The 26,574-nt window shown below is 35.2% G+C and overlaps 1 protein-coding gene and 1 long non-coding RNA gene across 2 annotated transcripts in view; one reads left to right on the top strand and one right to left on the bottom strand.

Moving 5' to 3' along the window:
• Positions 1-1,337: 1,337 nt before the first annotated feature.
• Positions 1,338-7,581, top strand: LOC124259334. The gene is made up of 2 exons (XR_006893823.1): positions 1,338-1,422; positions 7,517-7,581. It is a non-coding gene; the product is annotated as an uncharacterized LOC124259334 (long non-coding RNA).
• Positions 7,582-11,809: 4,228 nt separating this feature from the next.
• Positions 11,810-26,574, bottom strand: part of LOC124259333 — a 57,662-nt gene continuing 42,897 nt past the window's right edge. Inside the window, exons 3-6 of the mRNA XM_046693457.1 lie at positions 16,626-16,748; positions 16,124-16,225; positions 14,728-14,899; positions 11,810-12,013 (exon numbers count right to left, since the gene is read on the bottom strand). Of these exons, the coding sequence (XP_046549413.1) occupies positions 11,931-12,013; positions 14,728-14,899; positions 16,124-16,225; positions 16,626-16,748 (480 nt within the window). The 3' untranslated portion in view covers positions 11,810-11,930. The remainder of the gene's footprint in view (positions 12,014-14,727; positions 14,900-16,123; positions 16,226-16,625; positions 16,749-26,574) is intronic.

Below are 26,574 nucleotides of genomic sequence, written 5' to 3'. Positions count from 1 at the left end.
TTCACTGCATTATTGTGTAAAATTAGTTACATTTTTGAACATTAAATATTTTATATTTTATAAGAGTCCTTGAAAAAGATCAACATTTTCTATTCTCAGACATTAAAAGTTCTAATTTCCTACATCTTTGTGTATGAAAAATAATCATTTATAACTCTCATAACATAAAAACATGATACAATTTTAAAATGTGAACGATACATATTAAAACATGTTTAAATGAATACTTTCAAAACAAATAATGATAGAGTTTTGAATGTATCAATGATTGTATCGTCTTAGAAAAAGTATCGATAATATCGTGGCATTCCTAACCTCAAACATTGTTCTGGCCTACCTTTAGAATTCAGCACCACAAACTCAGCAATTCCCGGATGAAGTAATGCCTCATGAATCTTTTGCAATTTGTTTAAATCCTTCACTAACAATAGTACAGTTATCTTGAATGGTAGTGTGCGATCAGTACTGAGTGCAGCAATACATGTTTTAGGTATTATCTCAATACAGGATCTTTACTATTTATAAAAAGCATCAAGAAACTTCAAAATGGCCAATAAGAGATTAATTGTTAGACATGCAATAGCCCTATATACAGATAGTCTGTCTTTGATGTCATATATGAAAAAATCTAAAGAAAAAACTGTATATACCCTCATAACAAGCAGTTCAGACAAGTATTGTGGTTCTGATCATGGAAAACTTTACAGAAAATGTAGAAATTTTGAAAATTGGCAGAATTTGCTTTTCACATTATCAATAGGGTAATTTTCCAACATTTTAAGCTTTTCTATTGACTTTTGCACCTTGATTGATGTCCAAACATTTGCAATCCAAAAATTTATCCCTGCAATAATCATGTCTTTTTATAATAGAGATATCATTTTCACTTTTAGGTTACTATGTATTCATATCTTACCACAGTTTCATAGAGAGCTGATGCGTGTGTCGTGTTTAAGTAGTGCACACAATTCAGAAAAGATTGGCATTTTTCAATACAGAGTATACAAATTAACATATTCCCTACATTTTTGCTGTTTGTCTGTTGTCCTTTAATTCAATCTTCCATCGGATAATCAGTGTATTCAAGTTCTGACACTCATTATGTTCATATCACTTCTGGGCCGGTTGGAGTGGGGATGGGTGGGTTCTCAATTAAATTTGTTTTACATAATTGTATCTGGTGTTTAAATGGGCTGTTAACAAATGATTCATGTAATTGTTGATACATTTGCATTAATGTTTTGGTGTCCTTCATAATAATATGAAATTCATCAAATGAGAACTGAAGACACCTCTATTCCATGTCAGCAGATACATTTTCTTTGTTTATCTTTTCAGGATTCAGATGTAGTATCTGTAAGAAAGGTACTAAAATGTAAAGGTGGATATACTGTTCATCAGCAGATGACTTGAAGTCAAAAGGTACCACCAGTTTTTGAGTAGGTGTCTTTCTAGATATCAAGATAAGTGAACACCAATAACATATCATATCATTATATTAAGGTCAAGAATGTGTTTATCTCGACCGCTGCCTATGATGTCCCTGGCAGGTCATTAGTAAATCAATCAAGCTAAATTCCATTGTATGCAACTAGGATGTGTTGTCTAAAGGTCTGTGTTGATGATGAATAGGATGTATCTTGTTGACCATCGGGCAACTTCTATATATATATATATATATATATGTATTAATATTCAGTAGAATGTTGGGTAACACATCATATCTGTTATAATCACAGCCCATTGGGAAACACATCCAATCTGTTATTTTTACGTACCTTTGGGCAACACATCCAATCTGTTATTTTTACAGTCCATTGGGCAACACATATATATTCACCATCAGACCTTTATCAGAAGACCTTTGGGCAACACATCATATCTGTTATCAGCAGACCTTTGGGCAACACATCATATATTTTCAATAGACCTGTGGGCAACATCATTACATCATATAATCAGTAGACCTAAGGGCAAACACATCTTATATATCACCAGTAGACTTGTAGGGCAACACATCTTATATATCACCAGTAGACTTGTAGGGCAACACATCTTATATATATCACCAGTAGACCTTAGGCAACACATCATATATATCACCAGTAGACCTAAGGGCAACACACCATTATATATTACCAGTAGACCTTGAGGGAAAACGCACATCTTATATATATCACCAGTAGACCTTAGGGCAACACATCTTATATATCACCAGTAGACCTTAGACCTGAGGCAACACATCTTATATATCACCAGTAGACTTATATATCACCCATAGACCTGAGGCAACACATCTTATATATCACCAGTAAAGACCATAGGGCAACACATCATATATATCACCAGTAGACCTTAGGGCAACACATCATATATATCACCAGTAGACCTTAGGGCAACCCATCATATATATTATCAGTAGACCTAAGGGCAACACATCATACAATCAGTAGGGCACCTTAGGGCAACATTACATCTTATATATCACCAGCAGACACCAGTAGACCTTAGGGCAACACATCTTATATATCACCAGTAGACCTTAGGGCAACACACATCATATATATCATCACCAGTGGCAAACACATCATATATATCACTGTAGACCTTAGGGCAACCCATCACATATATTACCAGTAGACCTAAGGGCAACACATAATACACACATCATATATAATCAGCAGACCTTTTAGGGCAACACATCTTATATATCACCAGTAGACCTTTTCTTATATATCACTGGTAGACCTTAGGCAACACATCTTATAATATCACCAGTAGACCTTTTTAGGGCAACACATCTTATATATCACCAGTAGACCTTAGGGCAACACATCTTATATATCACCAGTAGTGACCTTTAGGGCAAACACATCATATATTATAGACCTAAGGGCACACATCTGTACATATCAGTAGGGCAGCACATCATACATAATACCAGTAGATCGTAGGGCAAACATCTTATATATCACCAGTAGACCTTAGGGCAATTACATCACCAGGAGACACATAAAATCAGTAGACCTTAGGGCAACGCATCTCATATCACTCAGTAGACCTTAGGGCAACTTCATATATATTACCAGTAGACCTTAGGGGCAACACATCTTATATATCACCAGTAGACCTTAGGGCAGCACATCATATATATCACCAGTAGACCTTAGGGCAACACATCATATATATCACCAGTAGACCTTAGGGCAACACATTAGGGCAACGCATTTATATATCACTAGTAGACCTTAGGGCAACTAGACCTTTATATATTATCCAGTAGACCTAGGGCAACACATCGGTAGACAACACATCATACAATCAGTAGACCTTAGGGCAACACATCATATATCATAGACACCGCAGCAGACCTAGGGCAACACATTATATATTACCAGTAGACCTTAGGGCAACACATCATATATATTACCAGTAGACCTTAGGGCAACACATCATATATCAATCAGTAGACCTTAGGGGGCAACATCATTATATATCACCAGTAGACCTTAGGGCAACAACACATCCTTATCTATATATCACCAGTAGACCTTAGGGCAACACATCTTATATATCACCAGTAGAACCTGAGGGCAGCACATCATATATATTACCAGTAGACCTTAGGGCAACACATCTTATATATCACCAGTAGACCTTAGGCAACCTAATCATATATATTATCAGTAATCCTAAGGGCAACACATCATACATCAGTAGACATTAGGGCACACATCATATATATCACCAGTAGACCTTAGGGGCAAATCACATCTTATATATCACCAGTAGACCTTAGGGCAACACATCATTATATATCACCAGTAGACCTTAGGGCAACACATGTATATATATCACCAGTAGGGTCAACACATCTTATATATCACCAGTAGACCTTAGGGCAACACATCCTATATATCACCAGTAGACCTTAGGGTCAACGCATTATATATCACCAGTGCAGACCTTAGGGCAACATACATCATATATATTACTCAGTAGACCTTAGGGCAACACATCTTATATATCACCAGTAGACCTTAGGGCAACACATCATTATATATCACCAGTAGACCTTAGGGCAACACATTCATATATCACCAGTAGACCTTAGGGCAACACTTAGAAGACCTTACAAACATCTTATATATCACCAGTAGACCTTAGGGCAACACATCTTATATATATCACCAGTAGACCTTAGGGCAACACATCACATATTAACACATCCCATATATCACCAGCAGACCTAGGGCAACACATCATATATATCACCAGTAGACCTTAGGGCAACACACATCACATATATCACCAGGGGGCAACACATCTTATATATCACCAGCAGACCTTAGGGCAACAATATCTATATATCACCAGTAGACCCTAGGGCAACACATCTTATATATCACCAGTAGACCTTAGGGCAACACATCTTATATATCACCAGTAGACCTTAGGCAACACATCATTATTACCAGTAGACCTTAGGGCAACACATCTTATATATCACCAGTAGACCTCATAGGGCAACACATCTTAGATATTACCAGTAGACCTTAGGGCAACACATCTTATATATCACCAGTAGACCTTAGGGCAACACATCTTATATATCACCAGTAGACCTTAGGGCAACACATCTTATATATCACCAGTAGACCTTAGGGGAACACATCTTATATATCACCAGTAGACCTTAGGGCAACACATCTTATGTATCACCAGTAGACCTTAGGGGAACACATCTTATATATCACCAGTAGACCTTAGGACAACACATCTTATGTATCACCAGTAGACCTTAGGGCAACGCATCTTATATATCACCAGTAGACCTTAGGGCAATGCATCTTATATATCAACCATAGACCTGAGGGCAAAACATCAGATATATTACCAGTAGACCTTAGGCAACACATGATGTATATCACCAGTAGACCTTAGGGCAAGACGTCATACAATCAGTAGACCTGTGGTCAACACATCTTATATGTCCCTAGTAGACTTAACACTGCTTAAGGGCAACGCATCTTATATATCACCAGTAGACCTTAGGGCAATGCATCTTATATATCACAAGTAGACCTGAGGGCAACACATCTTATATATCACCAGTAGACCTGTGGTCAACACATCAGATATATTACCAGTAGACCTTAGGGCAACACATCATACAATCAGTAGACCTGTGGGCAACACATCATATGTATTATCAGTACACCATTGGGTTACACATTAGGGGTGTCACGATACACCAATCTCACGATACGATACGTATCACGATTTTAAGGTCACGATACGATACGTAGCGCGATACAAAATTTTCGCGCCTTTTCATAGCATTACCTTACCGGCATCGTACGCGCTCGCTGATTGGTCCATCAAAATAGTTTAGCCAATCACAAAAGCTGTTAGTTTCCAACCTATTTTTTAAGTAAAGCTAGCTACATCTATTTATCGGAGCGATCTCGTATAATTTTACTATCAAGACTTTGAAGGAGATGGATATAGCATAAAAATTTGAATCGATAAAGTTTTAAAATAGGAATCGATACACGCAAGCATGTATCGCGTATCGTATCGTCAGTAAAAATGTATCGATGCATCGATACATTCGCGTATCGCGACACCCCTATTACACATCATATATAGTGTATATACCAAACTCTCTGTAGTTCACTTGACTACAGTCGAATGTAATGAAACTGTGTGTCCCTAAAGAGGCTGTTTCACTAATCAGTTTGTAATCTAGTTATATCATATGGATAAGTTGGGTTTGGTTGTCACACTGTGCACTCAGCTGTAGTACTGTGCACTGAGCTGTAGTATTAAATCATACGTACTAAAGGGTTAAGATTTCTTCCTTGCAGTCTGTATTGACTGATGTAAGTTATGATTCAACACTTCAAATGATATGTGTCACCTAGATAGATAAAAATTACAAAAATGACAGATCATGTTTGTATTCTACAGTGTCAGTACATACTGTATGTTTTCTAGATTTGTGGGTTTCATTGAGTAGTCAATGCCAAAATTGTTTATATTTCAACCTCAAGCTAAACTTATGTGCTCTAAATGTAATTTCTGTTTATCAAATACACAACAAAACTCTCAAATCTGAAAACATACCATGTCTTTTTTCTAACTAGATAACTAACCCTTAGCCTTTAGCACTGCTAGAACTTGGCTGACATACTGCTGACATATGTAATCAACTGGTTCCAATTGCATTTTGCATGACATGTAGGAGATTTGGAGAAAAATCTCTGAGCCAATTGTATGCAGAATTTTATGAAGTTTGGTTTAGAAGTTAAGCGAATCAGATATGTTCCTTTTTTTTTTACATATTTTCAGTTCGGACCTTTGTTATACAAAAACCTAATGGTGCCATTTTTGTCAATCAAAATGTTGTTTTAATTAAAATGTCTTTTTTGTTCAATTACTTTCTTGTTGCTTTGATTATTTTATCATTGCCGTAATAATTTCTCTGAGTATATACCGAAACATGTGTATGTTGCTGCATATTAATATCGTCAATGGTTTGTTTCATCATCATTTCACTAGTTTGATAAACACTAAGCAATAAAGTTAACCAGTATCTATCTGGACATCCTCCCACCTTTCCCTTTCTCTGTGGTATTCAGTCTGTATCTGCTTAATGAAGCGCTTACTACTACTAGGGTTGATGGGCGGAGGGGTAGCCTAGTGGTTTAAGCGTTCGCTTGTCTTAGCTAAAAACTAAACTCACTCACTACTAGTGCTGACCCTCATTTCACTCATAGACAGTGGCAGTCACTCCCATTCAATTTTCAGCCATGTTACCAGATTAAAGTTTCCTGAATACTCAAGGCTTCATCTTTATAGAACTATTTCTATTCTACGTTATAGCAAACTTAATTTAATGACTATAGATTGTTATATTGTATATTGCATTGATTACTCACACTTTGCTAAGGATCACAAATTTTCCAGACTATACTTACACATAGATTTATAATTTGAAATTGTATACATTTAAAACTTGATAAATAATAATATAGTAACCCTTCTGTAGGCAAACAGCTACTTTTGTCTAACCTTATGCACTTGATACATGAGTAACCATAAAAATGGTTTTAATGGCACCAATCAACCATTTTGCAAATCATGGAACGAGTCATTTACAAACAAACAACACCTGTCAATAGCAGGTATGGGATCGACAAGATGAAATGACATACTGAAACCTAGGATCCATGCTTACAATAAGCTTAGATATTTAAACCAAATTTGATCCCACAATATAGTTTTCTGTTGAATCAATGATTTAATTCATAGCAAAGGGTGAATAGTATATTTAGGCCACAAGTTCTCATAATGATAACAAATTAGTTAAATCTTAAAATGGCAAATGTTTACTTGTCCTAATAAAACCTTAAGTTGGGGAGTTGGGTAAAGACTATAGGACTAAAAGCTGAGTGATGATACTCACTGTACCTTGATGTTTTAACATACTGAAAACTTTGTTATATTTCAGAAACGGAGACCATTCAGTCATTTCTACAGATTTCCAAGCACGAATGCTCTTAAGTTCAGCTGAGAGCAAAAATGATGAACAAGCAGAAAATACAGCAGCAAAGGACAAGGAAGAGATGGCACACATTTTAAGAATGAAATTAACTTAATAAATATTCAGATCATTTCTAAGGGATGTTACATTTGGGAATTCACTTTCCCAGTATAGTACAGATACTAGTACTTTGCTGGTAGAGGGTGGAGTGAATCCCTTGTGTGATTTGAACCCACCCTCTAAGAGTGAAACACCTTATCACAGAACAACATTGTCAGAAATTTAACCTGACAAATGTTAGTCAAGGTCTCGATCAGAGAAGTGTAAATGCCACAATTACAATTTTTTGCAAAGTTATGCAAATAAGAATGTCAAAACTATTTGGTTTAATAAATAGTACTTATTAAACTTACAATTTTTTCTTGTTCCTATCATTGGTTCGCACTGGGGTGGAATATGGCTCCATTTTCCATGGTGGAGTCTCCGAAGCTGATTTGGAAAAAATAGGGGCGTGGAGTGGTAGCACTTGCGGATCTAGTGCGGTGATGGGCTGTGTTTAGATGGTATTCAGACCAGACATCAGGCAAATATCAGTGTCGGAGCCCAAGTTTATTCAGGAGTCGTCCAGTATGCCTCAGTGTATGATAAGAAAACGGGAATAGTCCCGACTGGCTCAAAATGGGCTTTGGTTAGGTGGTATTTAGACCAGACATTTGGCAAATATCCGTGTCGGAGCCCCAGTTTATTCAGGAGTCGTCTGGTATGCCTCAATGTACGACAAGAGAACGAGAATAGTCCCGACTGGCTCACAATGGGCTCAGTTTAGATGGTAGTCAGACCAGACATCAGGCAAATATCAGTGTCGGAGCCCCAGTTTATTCAGGAGTCGTCTGGTATGCCTCAGTGTATGATGGGAGAACCGGAATACTCCCGACTGGCTCAAAATGGGCTGTATTTAGATGGTAGTCAGACCAGACATCAGGCAAATATCAGTGTCGGAGCCCTAGTTTATTCAGGAGTCGTCTGGTATGCCTAAGGGTATGATAGGAGAACCGGAATACTCCCGACTGGCTCAAAATGGGCTGTATTTAGATGGTATTCAGACCAGACATCAGGCAAATATCCGTGTCGGAGCCCCAGTTTATTCAGGAGTCGTCTGGTATGCCTCAGCGTATGATAAGAATACTGGAATAGTCCTGAATGGCTCAAAATGGGCTGCGTTTAAATGGTATTCAGACCAGACATCAGGCAAATATCAGTGTCGGAGCCCTGGTTTATTCAGGAGTCGTCCAGTATGCCTCAGTGTATGATAGGAGAACGAGAATAGTCCCGACTGGCTCAAAATGGGCTCTGTTTAAATGGTATTTAGACCTGAAATTTGGCAAATTTCAGTGTCGGAGCCCCAGTTTATTCAGGAGTCGTCTGGTATGCCTCAGTGTATGATAAGAATACGAGAATAGTCCCGACTGGCTCAAAATGGGCTCTGTTTAGATGGTATTCAGACCAGACATCAGGCAAATATCAGTGTCGGAGCCCCAGTTTATTCAGGAGTCGTCTGGTATGCCTCAGTGTATGGTAAGAATACGGGAATAGTCCCGACTAGCTTAAAATAGGCTGTGTTTAAATGGTATTCAGACCAGTCATTTGGCAAATATCAGTGTCGGAGCCCCCATGCAGTTTATTCAGGAGTCGTCTGGTATGCCTCAGTGTATGATAAGAATACGGGAATAATCCCGACTGGCTCAAAATGGGCTCTGTTTAAATGGTTTTCAGACCAGACATTTGGGAAATCACAGTGTCGGAGCCCCCAGTTTATTCAGGAGTCGTCTGGTTTGCCTCAGTGTATGATAAGAGAACGAGAATAGTCCCGACTGACTCAAAATGGGCTGTGGTTAGATGGTATGCAACCTTTGCTCATCTCTTCATTGTGATCAGTCATTAGAATTAGTTTCAACCAATCCATATTTGATGACGAAAGTTAATGATGTTGTTACTTTATCTCGTTAAAAAGACGTTTTTCATATCTGGACTTTGCAATCCAGTTTATTAATTTTACTCAAAAGGTAAAAAAAGAATGTTTATATCAACTGCAGTTATATCCTGCAGCTGTGTCTCCCCGATGTTTTAACTTCGGTCCGCATTAGTCGCAACAATCACTATTATTTTACATCTACTCACGCCTCGAATTGAAGTGTATTTGGCAGGAAATGGATACGTACATTGTATACATATTTGTTTTCGCTAAAAGTAATATTTCTTGCAGTTGGACTATTACATGTCAACGAAGTGTTTTCACGGTGGAATAAGCGAGATCGCGCGAAACCTCATCGGTGACAGGTCAAATTGTTCCTTGCATAAATCCTATCCAGCAAAACACCATAGTGCGTGCTCTCGCATAACCTCAGTTATGATTATAGATATTTTACATTTTTAGAGCAAATCCTGCAATTAAAACGAAACAATATATTTCTTATGGAAACACAAAAATAATTTCAGATACTAGATTATTTTCGATCACTCCATTAGAATTCATCGGGTGGTAATATAGGATAAATTTTAACTAAATCACCGGTAGATCACGGGGAAAAGTGTACACAGCTGACTTCCATTTCCGACGGTGTATACGAGGCAAATGCACACGCTAATCCTAATCCCTACACATAATACAATGCCTAGCAAAACAAAATTAGAACTAAAAAGATAAATAAAATTGTTTAATAATTTTTAATTGAAAATTTGACGTCTTTACTGACAAAATCGTCTTCGTTCACGGGAATCGATACGATGTCGTTTTCTTACCTCCCCCACCCCACCCCCTCTATTTCCTATAGAGGTTTTCAGTGTTTGAGTATGGGCATATTTAATATTTAGTTGTTGGTTAATCTTAACATATCCTTAAAACTTAATCCTTAGCAAACCTCGAATGGTAAACAACGGACACTAATTAATATGAAGCAAGGGCACATCGGCGCTTGAGTGGGAAACAATAATTGCAAGTTATGCCAAATGATAAATGTCTGTTACAGCATAATATTTTTAGAAATATTACCAGTAATCATAATCTCAGTATTAATTCTAACTAGCCGGATTTGTTTGACTGCATCATATTTGAGAAAATTAAGCACAAAACTATGAATTGATTGTACGTGCGATGATAAAGATCGGAAACAAGAAAGTCAGTTTCATGCACACAGATATGAAATATAATTTCCTTGGCGCTCAAGACATAAACAACCAAAGGGTGACATATATATCAAATAAGCAGCCATGGAAATGTATACACGTATATAGTATTAAACAGCAACCATTGGGCGACATATATATATGTATATTACATAAGCGACCATTGGGCGACATATATATACGACCTTTGGGCGACAGTCGCCTAAAGGTCGCATATAAACATGTACGCCGTACACTTTACCTTTAGGCGACACGGTATGGGCGACATCAAAAATATATTCTCTATTTGCATATATGTACAAGGTTTTATCCCCTCTTTTAATGTTTAATTATCAAATTAAAGTGTATATAACCGAAGAAATATAAAAAAATCAATGTACGTTTGTAATATATGGCAATGTCGCCCAAAGGTCGCAGCTTATAGTACTGTCGCCCAAAGGTCGGATTTGCCCTTATATATATATATATATATATATATATATATGTTTGTTTGTTTGGTTGTTTGTGACATGAAGATCCCGTTGTTCGTCTCCAGGACGCCATAAAGTAGGTAAAATATTTGTGACTGCTCCATCAAATGACCTCCATGACACTCACTCACTGCTGGGAGACCATATAAAATCAGAACCCAAGTGCTCAACATCCCCGTAATTCTCAAAAAAGGATTTTAAACTTAATTCTAATTTCCAAGACATCAGTCTCTGAATCTACCCAGCGTCTTTCCACTTTCCTGAACTTCTATACGGTTGGGAGCCGTCCTGAATTCTAACTCAACAGTACCTACTTGTACTTCAACAAGGCTGGCGAATAAATGACGTTCAACCTTTTTACAAAGAATAAATACATGATTATTCTCAATGTTTCCATTTTGTGGGGGCGGTGGGGTAGTCTAGTGGTTAAAGCGTTGGCTCGTCACGCCGAAGACCCGGGTTCGAATCCCCACATGGGTACAATGTGTGAAGCCCATTTCAGGTGTCCCCCGACGTGATGTTGCTGAAATATTGCTAAAAGCGGCGTAAAACTAAACTCAATCAGTCTATTTTGTGAGAAACAAAGATCACACACAACTGCTCAGAAGTGATTGAGTCCAACTAATGGTTTATTGCAACGGTGCATCATTAATATTCATAACGTTTTTCTTTTGATAACATACATTTAAACGTCGAGAATGCACACTAGTCAGCAGTTTTGAGTGAGGTTATACAGGTTCAGTACAGCAGCAACAAGCACTGGCAACAGATACGGGGGCAGCCACTGAACGTTTTCGTCGTCTTGATGGCGCTGAAAATGATCAAAATAAGTCAACAAAGTCTACTTAAGAGTGGCATTTGTATTAGACGATATGGACAATTTAGTGACATTTTAAGTCAACAAAGTCTACTTAAGAGTGGCATTTGTATTAGACGATATGGACAATTTACTGACATTTTAAGTCAACAAAGTCTAATTAAGAGTAGCATTTGTATTACACGATATGGACAATTTAGTGACATTTTACGTCAACAAAGTCTAATTAAGAGCGGCATTTGTATTACACGATATGGACAATTTAGTGACATTTTAAGTCAACAAAGTCTAATTAAGAGCGGCATTTGTATTACACGATATGGACAATTTAGTGACATTTTAAGTCAACAAAGTCTAATTAAGAGCGGCATTTGTATTACACGATATGGACAATTTAGTGACATTTTACGTCAACAAAGTCTAATGAAGAACGGCATTTGTATTACACGATATGGACAATTTAGTGACATTTTACGTCAACAAAGTCTAATGAAGAACGGCATTTGTATTACACGATATGGACAATTTAGTGACATTTTAAGTCAACAAAGTCTACTTAAGAGTAGCATTTGTATTACACGATATGGACAATTTAGTGACATTCAAAGTCAACAAAGTCTAATTAAGAGCGGCATTTGTATTACACGATATGGACAATTTAGTGACATTTTAAGTCAACAAAGTCTAATGAAGAGTAGCAATTGTATGAGACAATATGGAACAGGTAGTGACATTCTCAATCAAAAATGTCTAATGAAGAGTGGCATTCGTATTAAAAAATATGGAAAATTGAAGAGCGATTGACAACAGTACGAGTACTGAGTCCCCTCGTACTGCCATGAAATACACAATGCCATTTTAGAAAGTGGTCAAATGTAACATAATATGTTATATTTGGGATTACACTTTCTTTGTAAAGTACAAATTCTAGTACGTTTTGGGTTGAGTCCCTTCCGGGATTCGAACCCGCACCCTCAGAGTCAGGCACCTAATCGCCAGCACACAAAGTCAGACGCCCAGACCGCTCAGCCACCGCGGCTTCCACACAAAAAATGGAAGTCGGACAACTGGTAGTCTAGACTGCGGACTTTGCGTACCCCTCTGATAAGTGTTAACTGGCACGGCTCCCACGGCCGAAAGCTATGAAATACACAATGCCATTTTAGAAAGTGGTACACAAAGTCCGCAGTCTAGACTACCAGTTGTCCGACTTCCATTTTTTGTGTGGAAGCCGCGGTGGCTGAGCGGTCTGGGCGTCTGACTTTGTGTGCTGGCGATTAGGTGCCTGACTCTGAGGGTGCGGGTTCGAATCCCGGAAGGGACTCAACCCAAAAAGTACTAGAATTTGTACTTTACTAAGAAAGTGTAATCCCAAATATAACATATGTTACCCTCGTACTGCTGTCAATCTCTCTTCAATGTGCTTTGCCGCGTGGCTCTCGAGAACTGCTCTGCACTCAAGCTTATCCATGTCTGCCGTCTCAATAGGGGTACACGTGATTAGATGTCACGTGACCGGAGACTAAGATCATGTGCCTGTCAGTCTTACGTGTATGTGAATGATATGAACCACCCTTCGATATCATACAGTTATTTTTATCATGCACATATCAGAAGTATTTGAGGCTCAAAACGTTTTGATAGCCTCTTGTTTATGTCACTGTCGTGTGCAATAAAAAACATCCATAACATAGCCCCCTTGAACAATACAACATTGAACACAACACCATACAACGGCCTATAGTGCGTATGGCTCGAAAGCGGACCGATGAATTGCAATCTAACTAAAAAACTAATAAACATATAATACTCAATGAAACGCTGATCATAATCAAAATATCAGACCAACTCTGTGATTTGTTTGCAGAATTTATGTCCTAAAATTAAAAAAAGTTGTTCAACAAACTATCATTAAAATATTGACACAGTTCACCATTTGTTACGAGGAAGGAGTGTAGAGAAAGGGACAGCCAGGTGTTAGCGAAGCACGTGCACAAGTGCCGACAAACTTATTGATACATTAACCTGTGCTGTGCCGTCTCCATCCTTTCTCGCACACCTAGCTGTCCCTTTCTCTGCACTCCACACTCGTAACAAATGGTGAACTGTGTCAATATTTTAATGATATTTTGTTAAACAACTTTTTTATTTTTAGGCCATAAATTCTGCAAAAAAATCACAGAGTTGGTCTGATATTTTGATTATGATCAGTGTTTCATTGTGTATTTTATAGTTATTAGTTTCCAGTTAGATTGCAATTCATCTGTCCGCTTTTGAGCCAAACGGACTATACCTATATTTATTTATTTATTTATTTATTTTATTTATATATAATTATATAGCGCCAATATCCTGAAAGGCGCTTTGTTTTTCCCTCGATCATTGGATGTCAGTCTCCAACGGCACGATGTATTATCAATCTCAACTCCATGGGAATCATACAGCATATTTACAACTGGGTTGATTTTGCCATCCATACACACAGTTTCATTGATTGTAAGCTCGGTGATATTGGTGTCTTCAGTATTTGTTGTGCAGTTTCGGCAGTACATAAGCACGGGCTTTGGTATTAAGATCACGTTTGTTGTCATTAATCAGTGCTATCTTCTCCACTTACTTTCGAGTTTTAACTTAAAATACTCATAGACAATATTTAACTGTAAGTATGTGAGTGATGTTCTGATACATCGATGCAAGGCAGTACTTACTTGTGAGATCCACGGTTCCGGTGTGCACGAGGCCGATGAAGTAGACTTTGTGGAAGCGGCAGAAGCAGTCGATCTTATCTCCCAGGAGTTCCTCAACAGCCGACGACTCGATGGGGCAAACATTCTTCACGTCGATCCAGTCTTCGGAGAGTTTGCCTTTAGATGAGTTGTGCTTTAGAAATTATAAACGAAAATATCTTATGTCTTAATATTACAGGTCAGAACCTAGACAGCTATAGAGAATTGAATCAGACCGAAATTGACACCTTCTTTCCAAAGAATGTTCAAACGTCTCCACACATCTGAACGACATGGGTCATGCACTTCCTGCATGTGAGTATGGCAGAGGCTTTTCAGGCTTTTCAAAATCAAACATCAAATTTCACTGGGACATGTTTCATTCGTTAACTTCGTTATGGTACTATCAATGTAATAAGCATAAAACTACACATCATGTGTCAAATGGTTTATCTCGTGTATCCCGGGGCGGTGGGGTAGATAATGTCCACAGCTATAGCTAAACTTTAGCTTAATTTCATAAATATGGACTGAAAAAGTATAAGCTGCTCATTGTACAAAGCATTAAACATTTACGAGCAAGTCAGACTAGAGACATTTCAGATTCTCTTGCCCGACAGAAAGTTGCAGGCTAGGTGCAGGCCAGCGGACAGGCGATTACATTTATGCACAAATTCATCTGAATGAACCTCTTCTGTGGTTGGGTAACAACACAGAGATTCAAATCATGCCATAACAGATGAAAAATGTGTCTTAAGAAGACCCTCTGTAAGTCAAGTAACAGTGACTGCGTATGGTAATAAGTTTTACATCAAATACCGTTCGTCAATTTGGCCAACACGATAGGGCATCGAGAGAAAATTTCGAAGTACTTCAAGAAGCTGCGCCGATTACAAGTGTTATTCATCATGGATTATTGAGAGATGTGTCAGATAGATTCTAAAGTATATCTATAGATCCCTTTAGACTGTCACATGTCACACTGATTGAGGATATTTTTGAGAGGACATGCAGTCAAACTGTCCGACTGGCCTATTTCATGCTAAAACGTAAATCTCAAAATTAAATGATTCAGAAACAACGCCTCTATATTCATTTGAAATTCCGAGGAAATTCTCCAGGAATGTGGAACAAATCCATCTGTGTTCACGTCATTTCAAGAAAACAGACTCGTGAAAACTGTGTGAATGTCAAAATGTGACGGTCATACACTTCTGAACGTCAGCTTCTTGGTCATGTGACCTGCCCATGTCATGTATCATGTAAATGTCACAATAAAAACAATTATAACTGTATGAATTGACATAGATGTATTTAGCTCAGCTAGTATGATGACCTAAAACAACATGTTCATATACATATTTGAAAGTACACATACCTGTTCAATACCGCCTATTTTCTCTTTTAAATCTTCAAAGGATTCTATGATATGTCTGACATAGCATTCTTTGTCCACGGAATTTCTCATGGCAACAAGTTGCTGAAATGAGATAACAGGTTTTGCTGACATGAATGAGTGATTTTGTGTTGCTGAAGAGGTCTTTTCCTTCCCGAAATATTATTCCAGCTATATGGCAGCGGTCTGTAAATAATCGTCTATATTGCAGCAGTCTGTAAATAATCGAGTCCGGACCAGATAATCCAGTGATCAACAGCATGAGCATTGATCTACGCAACTGGGATACGATGACATGTGTCAACCATTGCCCAATCCCGTTAATCGCCTCTTACGACAAGCATGGGTTTCTGAAGATCAATTCTAACCTGGATGAAACGGTTAGTGTGCGAGTAAATTCAAATGAACGTTAAGGTTACAAGAAGTCTCGTCAATTAAAGTTTGAAACTTAATTTAGCCAATTATAGTAAAAATACAAAAATACCCTGGAAAACACGTGGATGTTGCTTGTTTCTCTGAAAGAGGCTGGCGCATTAATGATGCCATCTCCGATTGCCACGTTCAGGAGCATTGCCTCATCCCCGTAGGTGGCGTTGATACTTCTCCACTACAAATATAAGAATTGTTTAACGCTGCACTCAACAATATTCCAAGCATATATTATCTACAATTAAAATACACACGTTAGGCTGATTTTCAGCTGTAAAGAATGAAATTCAAATCATTATGTATCATTTTCACAAACGTTGCCGTACAATCTTATAGGTATGATTTTCATAAACTTTGTCGTACAATCTTATAGGTATGATTTTCATAAACTTTGCCGTACAATCTTATATGTATGATTTTCATAAACGTTGCCGTACAATCTTATATGTATGATTTTCATAAACGTTGCCTTAAAATCTCATATGTATGATTTTCACAAACTTTGCCGTAAAATCTTATATGTATGATTTTCATAAACGTTGCCGTACAATCTTATATGTATGATTTTCATAAACGTTGCCTTACAATCTCATATGTATGATTTTCATAAACGTTGCCATACAATCTTATATGTATGATTTTCACAAACGTTGCCTTACAATCTTATATGTATGATTTTCATAGACGTTGCCTTACAATCTCATATGTATGATTTTCATCAACTTTGCCGTACAATCTTATATGTATGATTTTCATAAACGTTGCCGTACAATCTTATATGTATGATTTTCATAAACGTTGCCTTACAATCTTATATGTATGATTTTCATAAACTTTGCCGTACAATCTTATATGTATGATTTTCATAAACTTTGCCGTACAATCTCATATGTATGATTTTCATAAACTTTGCCGTAAAATCTTATATGGATGATTTTCATAAACTTTGCCGTACAATCTCATATGTATGATTTTCATAAACGTTGCCGTACAATCTCATATGTATGCTTTTCACAAACTTTGCCGTACAATCTGATATGTATGATTTTCATAAACGTTGCCGTACAATCTTATATGTATGATTTTCATAAACTTTGCCGTACAATCTCATATGGATGATTTTCATAAACGTTGCCGTACAATCTTATATGTATGATTTTCATAAACGTTGCCGTACAATCTCATATGTATGCTTTTCACAAACTTTGCCTTACAATCTTATATGTATGATTTTCATAAACGTTGCCGTACAATCTTATATGTATGATTTTCATAAACTTTGCCGTACAATCTTATATGTATGATTTTCATAAACTTTGCCTTACAATCTCATATGTATGATTTTCATAAACGTTGCCGTACAATCTCATATGTATGCTTTTCACAAACTTTGCCGTACAATCTTATATGTATGATTTTCATAAACGTTGCCGTACAATCTTATATGTATGATTTTCATAAACTTTGCCGTACAATCTTATATGGATGATTTTCATAAACTTTGCCGTACAATCTCATATGTATGATTTTCATAAACGTTGCCGTACAATCTCATATGTATGCTTTTCACAAACTTTGCCGTACAATCTTATATGTATGATTTTCATAAACTTTGCCGTACAATCTTATATGTATGATTTTCATAAACTTTGCCGTACAATCTTATATGTATGATTTTCATACACGTTGCCGTACAGTCTTATATGTATGATTTTCATAAACTTTGCCGTACAATCTTATATGTATGATTTTCATAAACTTTGCCTTACAATCTTATATGTATGATTTTCATAAACTTTGCCGTACAATCTCATATGTATGATTTTCATAAACTTTGCCGTACAATCTTATATGGATGATTTTCATAAACTTTGCCGCATAACTTCATATGTATGATTTTCATAAACGTTGCCGTACAATCTCATATGTATGCTTTTCACAAACTTTCCGCATAATCTTATGTGTGATTTTCATAAACGTTGCCGTACAATCTTATATGTATGATTTTCATAAACTTTGCCGTACAATCTTATATGGATGATTTTCATAAACTTTGCCGTACAATCTCATATGTATGCTTTTCATAAACGTTGCCGTACAATCTCATATGTATGCTTTTCACAAACTTTGCCGTACAATCTTATATGTATGATTTTCATAAACGTTGCCGTACAATCTCATATGTATGATTTTCATAAACTTTGCCGTACAATCTTATATGGATGATTTTCATAAACTTTGCCGTACAATCTCATATGTATGATTTTCATAAACGTTGCCGTACAATCTCATATGTATGATTTTCACAAACTTTGCCGTACAATCTTATATGTATGATTTTCATAAACGTTGCCTTACAATCTTATATGTATGCTTTTCACAAACGTTGCCGTACAATCTCATATGTATGCTTTTCACAAACTTTGCCGTACAATCTTATATGTATGATTTTCATAAACGTTGCCGTACAATCTTATATGTATGATTTTCATAAACTTTGCCGTACAATCTTATATGGATGATTTTCATAAACTTTGCCGTACAATCTCATATGTATGATTTTCATAAACGTTGCCGTACAATCTCATATGTATGATTTTCACAAACTTTGCCGTACAATCTTATATGTATGATTTTCATAAACGTTGCCGTACAATCTTATATGTATGATTTTCATAAACGTTGCCGTACAATCTCATATGTATGCTTTTCATAAACTTTGCCGTACAATCTCATATGTATGATTTTCATAAACGTTGCCGTACAATCTCATATGTATGCTTTTCACAAACTTTGCCGTACAATCTTATATGTATGATTTTCATAAACGTTGCCGTACAATCTTATATGTATGATTTTCATAAACGTTGCCGTACAATCTTATATGTATGATTTTCATAAACGTTGCCGTACAATCTTATATGTAGGATTTTCATAAACGTTGCCGTACAATCTCATATGTATGCTTTTCACAAACTTTGCCGTACAATCTCATATGTATGATTTTCATAAACGTTGCCGTACAATCTCATATGTATGATTTTCATAAACGTTGCCGTACAATCTTATATGTATGATTTTCATAAACGTTGCCGTACAATCTTATATGTATGATTTTCATAAACGTTGCCTTACAATCTTATATGTATGATTTTCATAAACGTTGCCGTACAATCTTATATATATGATTTTCATAAACGTTGCCGTACAATCTTATATGTATGATTTTCATAAACGTTGCCGTACAATCTTATATGTATGATTTTCATAAACGTTGCCGTACAATCTTATATGTATGATTTTCATAAACGTTGCCGTACAATCTGATCTGTATGATTTTCATAAACTTTGCCGTACAATCTTATATGTAGGATTTTCATAAACGTTGCCTTACAATCTTATATGTATGATTTTCACAAACGTTGCCGTACAATCTCATATGTATGCTTTTCATAAACTTTGCCGTACAATCTCATATGTATGATTTTCATAAACGTTGCCGTACAATCTCATATGTATGCTTTTCACAAACTTTGCCGTACAATCTTATATGTATGATTTTCATAAACGTTGCCGTACAATCTTATATATGTATGATTTTCATAAACGTTGCCGTACAATCTTATATGTATGATTTTCATAAACGTTGCCGTACAATCTTATATGTAGGATTTTCATAAACGTTGCCGTACAATCTCATATGTATGATTTTCACAAACTTTGCCGTACAATCTCATATGTATGATTTTCATAAACGTTGCCGTACAATCTCATATGTATGATTTTCATAAACGTTGCCGTACAATCTTATATGCATGATTTTCATAAACTTTGCCGTACAATCTTATATGGATGATTTTCATAAACTTTTGCCGTACAATCTCATATGTATGCTTTTTCATAAACGTTGCCGTACAATCTCATATGTATGCTTTTCACAAACTTTGCCGTACAATCTTATATGTATGATTTTCATAAACGTTGCCGTACAATCTTATATGTATGATTTTCATAAACTTTGCCGTACAATCTTATATGGATGATTTTCATAAACTTTGCCGTACAATCTCATATGTATGATTTTCATAAACGTTGCCGTACAATCTCATATGTATGATTTTCACAAACTTTGCCGTACAATCTTATATGGATGATTTTCATAAACTTTGCCGTACAATCTCATATGTATGATTTTCATAAACGTTGCCGTACAATCTTATATGTATGATTTTCACAAACGTTGCCGTACAATCTTATATGTATGATTTTCATAAACGTTGCCGTACAATCTTATATGTATGATTTTCATAAACGTTGCCGTACAATCTTATATGTAGGATTTTCATAAACGTTGCCGTACAATCTCATATGTATGCTTTTCACAAACTTTGCCGTACAATCTCATATGTATGATTTTCATAAACGTTGCCGTACAATCTCATATGTATGATTTTCATAAACGTTGCCGTACAATCTTATATGTATGATTTTCATAAACGTTGCCGCATTAATCTTATATGTATGATTTTCATAAACGTTGCCGTACAATCTTATATGTATGATTTTCATAAACGTTGCCGTACAATCTTATATATATGATTTTCATAAACGTTGCCGTACAATCTTATATGTATGATTTTCATAAACGTTGCCGTACAATCTTATATGTATGATTTTCATAAACGTTGCCGTACAATCTGATCTGTATGATTTTCATAAACTTTGCCGTACAATCTTATATGTAGGATTTTCATAAACGTTGCCTTTACAATCTTATATGTATGATTTTCATAAACGTTGCCGTACAATCTCATATGTATGCTTTTCATAAACTTTGCCGTACAATCTCATATGTATGATTTTCATAAACGTTGCCGTACAATCTCATATGTATGCTTTTCACAAACTTTGCCGTACAATCTTATATGTATGATTTTCATAAACGTTGCCGTACAATCTTATATGTATGATTTTCATAAACGTTGCCGTACAATCTTATATGTATGATTTTCATAAACGTTGCCGTACAATCTTATATGTAGGATTTTCATAAACTTTGCCGTACAATCTCATATGTATGATTTTCACAAACTTTGCCGTACAATCTCATATGTATGATTTTCATAAACGTTGCCGTACAATCTCATATGTATGATTTTCATAAACGTTGCCGTACAATCTTATATGCATGATTTTCATAAACTTTGCCGTACAATCTTATATGGATGATTTTCATAAACTTTTCCGTACAATCTCATATGTATGCTTTTCATAAACGTTGCCGTACAATCTCATATGTATGCTTTTCACAAACTTTGCCGTACAATCTCATATGTATGATTTTCATAAACGTTGCCGTACAATCTTATATGTATGATTTTCATAAACTTTGCCGTACAATCTTATATGGATGATTTTCATAAACTTTGCCGTACAATCTCATATGTATGATTTTCATAAACGTTGCCTTACAATCTCATATGTATGATTTTCACAAACTTTGCCGTACAATCTTATATGGATGATTTTCATAAACTTTGCCGTACAATCTCATATGTATGATTTTCATAAACGTTGCCGTACAATCTCATATGTATGATTTTCACAAACTTTGCCGTACAATCTCATATGTATGCTTTTCATAAACGTTGCCGTACAATCTTATATCTATGATTTTCATAAACGTTGCCGTACAATCTTATATGTAGGATTTTCATAAACTTTGCCGTACAATCTCATATGTATGCTTTTCACAAACTTTGCCGTACAATCTCATATGTATGATTTTCATAAACGTTGCCGTACAATCTTATATGTATGATTTTCATAAACGTTGCCGTACAATCTTATATGTATGATTTTCATAAACGTTGCCGTACAATCTTATATGTATGATTTTCATAAACGTTGCCGTACAATCTTATATATATGATTTTCATAAACGTTGCCGTACAATCTTATATGTATGATTTTCATAAACGTTGCCGTACAATCTTATATGTATGATTTTCATAAACGTTGCCGTACAATCTTATATGTATGATTTTCATAAACGTTGCCGTACAATCTGATCTGTATGATTTTCATAAACTTTGCCGTACAATCTTATATGTAGGATTTTCATAAACGTTGCCTTACAATCTTATATGTATGATTTTCATAAACGTTGCCGTACAATCTCATATGTATGCTTTTCATAAACTTTGCCGTACAATCTCATATGTATGATTTTCATAAACGTTGCCGTACAATCTCATATGTATGCTTTCCACAAACTTTGCCGTACAATCTTATATGTATGATTTTCATAAACGTTGCCGTACAATCTTATATGTATGATTTTCATAAACGTTGCCGTACAATCTTATATGTATGATTTTCATAAACGTTGCCGTACAATCTTATATGTAGGATTTTCATAAACGTTGCCGTACAATCTCATATGTATGCTTTTCACAAACTTTGCCGTACAATCTCATATGTATGATTTTCATAAACGTTGCCGTACAATCTCATATGTATGATTTTCATAAACGTTGCCGTACAATCTTATATGTATGATTTTCATAAACGTTGCCGTACAATCTTATATGTATGATTTTCATAAACGTTGCCGTACAATCTTATATGTATGATTTTCATAAACGTTGCCGTACAATCTTATATGTATGATTTTCATAAACGTTGCCTTACAATCTTATATGTATGATTTTCATAAACGTTGCCGTACAATCTTATATGTATGATTTTCATAAACGTTGCCTTACAATCCCATATGTATGATTTTCATAAACGTTGCCGTACAATCTTATATGTAGGATTTTCATAAACGTTGCCGTACAATCTTATATGTATGATTTTCATAAACGTTGCCGTACAATCTTATATGTATGATTTTCATAAACGTTGCCGTACAATCTTATATGTATGATTTTCATAAACGTTGCCGTACAATCTTATATGTATGATTTTCATAAACTTTGCCGTACAATCTCATATGTATGATTTTCATAAACGTTGCCGTACAATCTTATATGTATGATAAACGTTGCCGTACAATCTTATATGTATGATTTTCATAAACGTTGCCGTACAATCTTATATGTATGATTTTCATAAACGTTGCCGTACAATCTCATATGTATGATTTTCATAAACGTTGCCGTACAATCTCATATGTATGATTTTCATAAACGTTGCCGTACAATCTCATATGTATGATTTTCATAAACGTTGCCGTACAATCTTATATGTATGATTTTCATAAACGTTGCCGTACAATCTTATATGTATGATTTTCATAAACGTTGCCGTACAATCTTATATGTATGATTTTCATAAACGTTGCCGTACAATCTTATATGTAGGATTTTCATAAACGTTGCCGTACAATCTTATATGTATGATTTTCATAAACGTTGCCGTACAATCTTATATGTATGATTTTCATAAACGTTGCCGTACAATCTCATATGTATGATTTTCATAAACGTTGCCGTACAATCTCATATGTATGATTTTCATAAACGTTGCCGTACAATCTCATATGTAGGATTTTCATAAACGTTGCCGTACAATCTTATATGTTTGATTTTCATAAACGTTGCCGTACAATCTGATATGTAGCATTTTCATAAACGTTGCCGTACAATCTTATATGTATGATTTTCATAAACGTTGCCGTACAATCTTATATGTATGATTTTCATAAACGTTGCCGTACAATCTTATATGTTTGATTTTCATAAACGTTGCCGTACAATCTTATATGTAGGATTTTCATAAACGTTGCCGTACAATCTTATATGTATGATTTTCATAAACGTTGCCGTACAATCTTATATGTATGATTTTCATAAACGTTGCCGTACAATCTTATATGTATGATTTTCATAAACGTTGCCGTACAATCTTATATGTATGATTTTCATAAACGTTGCCTTACAATCTTATATGTATGATTTTCATAAACGTTGCCGTACAATCTCATATGTATGATTTTCATAAACGTTGCCGTACAATCTCATATGTAGGATTTTCATAAACGTTGCCGTACAATCTCATATGTATGATTTTCATAAACGTTGCCGTACAATCTCATATGTATGATTTTCATAAACGTTGCCGTACAATCTCATATGTATGATTTTCATAAACGTTGCCGTACAATCTCATATGTATGATTTTCATAAACGTTGCCTTTACAATCTTATATGTATGATTTTCATAAACGTTGCCGTACAATCTCATATGTATGATTTTCATAAACGTTGCCGTACAATCTTATATGTATGATTTTCATAAACGTTGCCGTACAATCTCATATGTATGATTTTCATAAACGTTGCCGTACAATCTCATATGTATGATTTTCATAAACGTTGCCGTACAATCTCATATGTATGATTTTCATAAACGTTGCCGTACAATCTCATATGTATGATTTTCATAAACGTTGCCTTACAATCTTATATGTATGATTTTCATAAACGTTGCCGTACAATCTCATATGTATGATTTTCATAAACGTTGCCGTACAATCTTATATGTATGATTTTCATAAACGTTGCCGTACAATCTTATATGTATGATTTTCATAAACGTTGCCGTACAATCTCATATGTATGATTTTCATAAACGTTGCCGTACAATCTGATATGTATGATTTTCCTAAACGTTGCCGTACAATCTTATATGTATGATTTTCATAAACGTTGCCGTACAATCTTATATGTAGGATTTTCATAAACGTTGCCGTACAATCTTATATGTATGATTTTCATAAACATTGCCGTACAATCTCATATGTATGATTTTCATAAACTTTGCCGTACAATCTTATATGTATGATTTTCATAAACGTTGCCGTACAATCTCATATGTATGATTTTCATAAACGTTGCCGTACAATCTCATATGTATGATTTTCATAAACGTTGCCGTACAATCTCATATGTATGATTTTCATAAACGTTGCCGTACAATCTTATATGTATGATTTTCATAAACGTTGCCGTACAATCTCATATGTATGATTTTCATAAACGTTGCCGTACAATCTTATATGTATGATTTTCATAAACGTTGCCGTACAATCTTATATGTATGATTTTCATAAACGTTGCCGTACAATCTCATATGTATGATTTTCATAAACGTTGCCGTACAATCTTATATGTATGATTTTCATAAACATTGCCGTACAATCTCATATGTATGATTTTCATAAACGTTGCCGTACAATCTTATATGTATGATTTTCATAAACGTTGCCGTACAATCTTATATGTATGATTTTCATAAACTTTGCCGTACAATCTTATATGTATGATTTTCATAAACGTTGCCGTACAATCTTATATGTAGGATTTTCATAAACGTTGCCTTACAATCTTATATGTATGATTTTCATAAACTTTGCCGTACAATCTTATATGTATGATTTTCATAAACGTTGCCTTACAATCTTATATGTATGATTTTCATAAACGTTGCCGTACAATCTTATATGCATGATTTTCATAAACGTTGCCTTACAATCTTATATGTATGATTTTCATAAACATTGCCGTACAATCTCATATGTATGATTTTCATAAACTTTGCCGTACAATCTTATATGTATGATTTTCATAAACGTTGCCGTACAATCTCATATGTATGATTTTCATAAACTTTGCCGTACAATCTTATATGTATGATTTTCATAAACGTTGCCGTACAATCTTATATGTAGGATTTTCATAAACGTTGCCTTACAATCTTATATGTATGATTTTCATAAACGTTGCCGTACAATCTCATATGTATGATTTTCATAAACGTTGCCGTACAATCTCATATGTATGATTTTCATAAACGTTGCCGTACAATCTCATATGTATGATTTTCATAAACGTTGCCGTACAATCTCATATGTATGATTTTCATAAACGTTGCCGTACAATCTCATATGTATGATTTTCATAAACGTTGCCGTACAATCTCATATGTATGATTTTCAT

This window comes from Haliotis rubra, unplaced genomic scaffold (assembly GCF_003918875.1).
Source record: "Haliotis rubra isolate DU_JTF1 unplaced genomic scaffold, ASM391887v1 Scf718, whole genome shotgun sequence".
Classification (NCBI taxonomy): Eukaryota; Metazoa; Mollusca; class Gastropoda; order Lepetellida; family Haliotidae; genus Haliotis; species Haliotis rubra.
The sequence above is the reverse complement of the archived record's forward strand: the minus strand, read 5'-3'. Positions and strand labels throughout refer to the sequence as shown.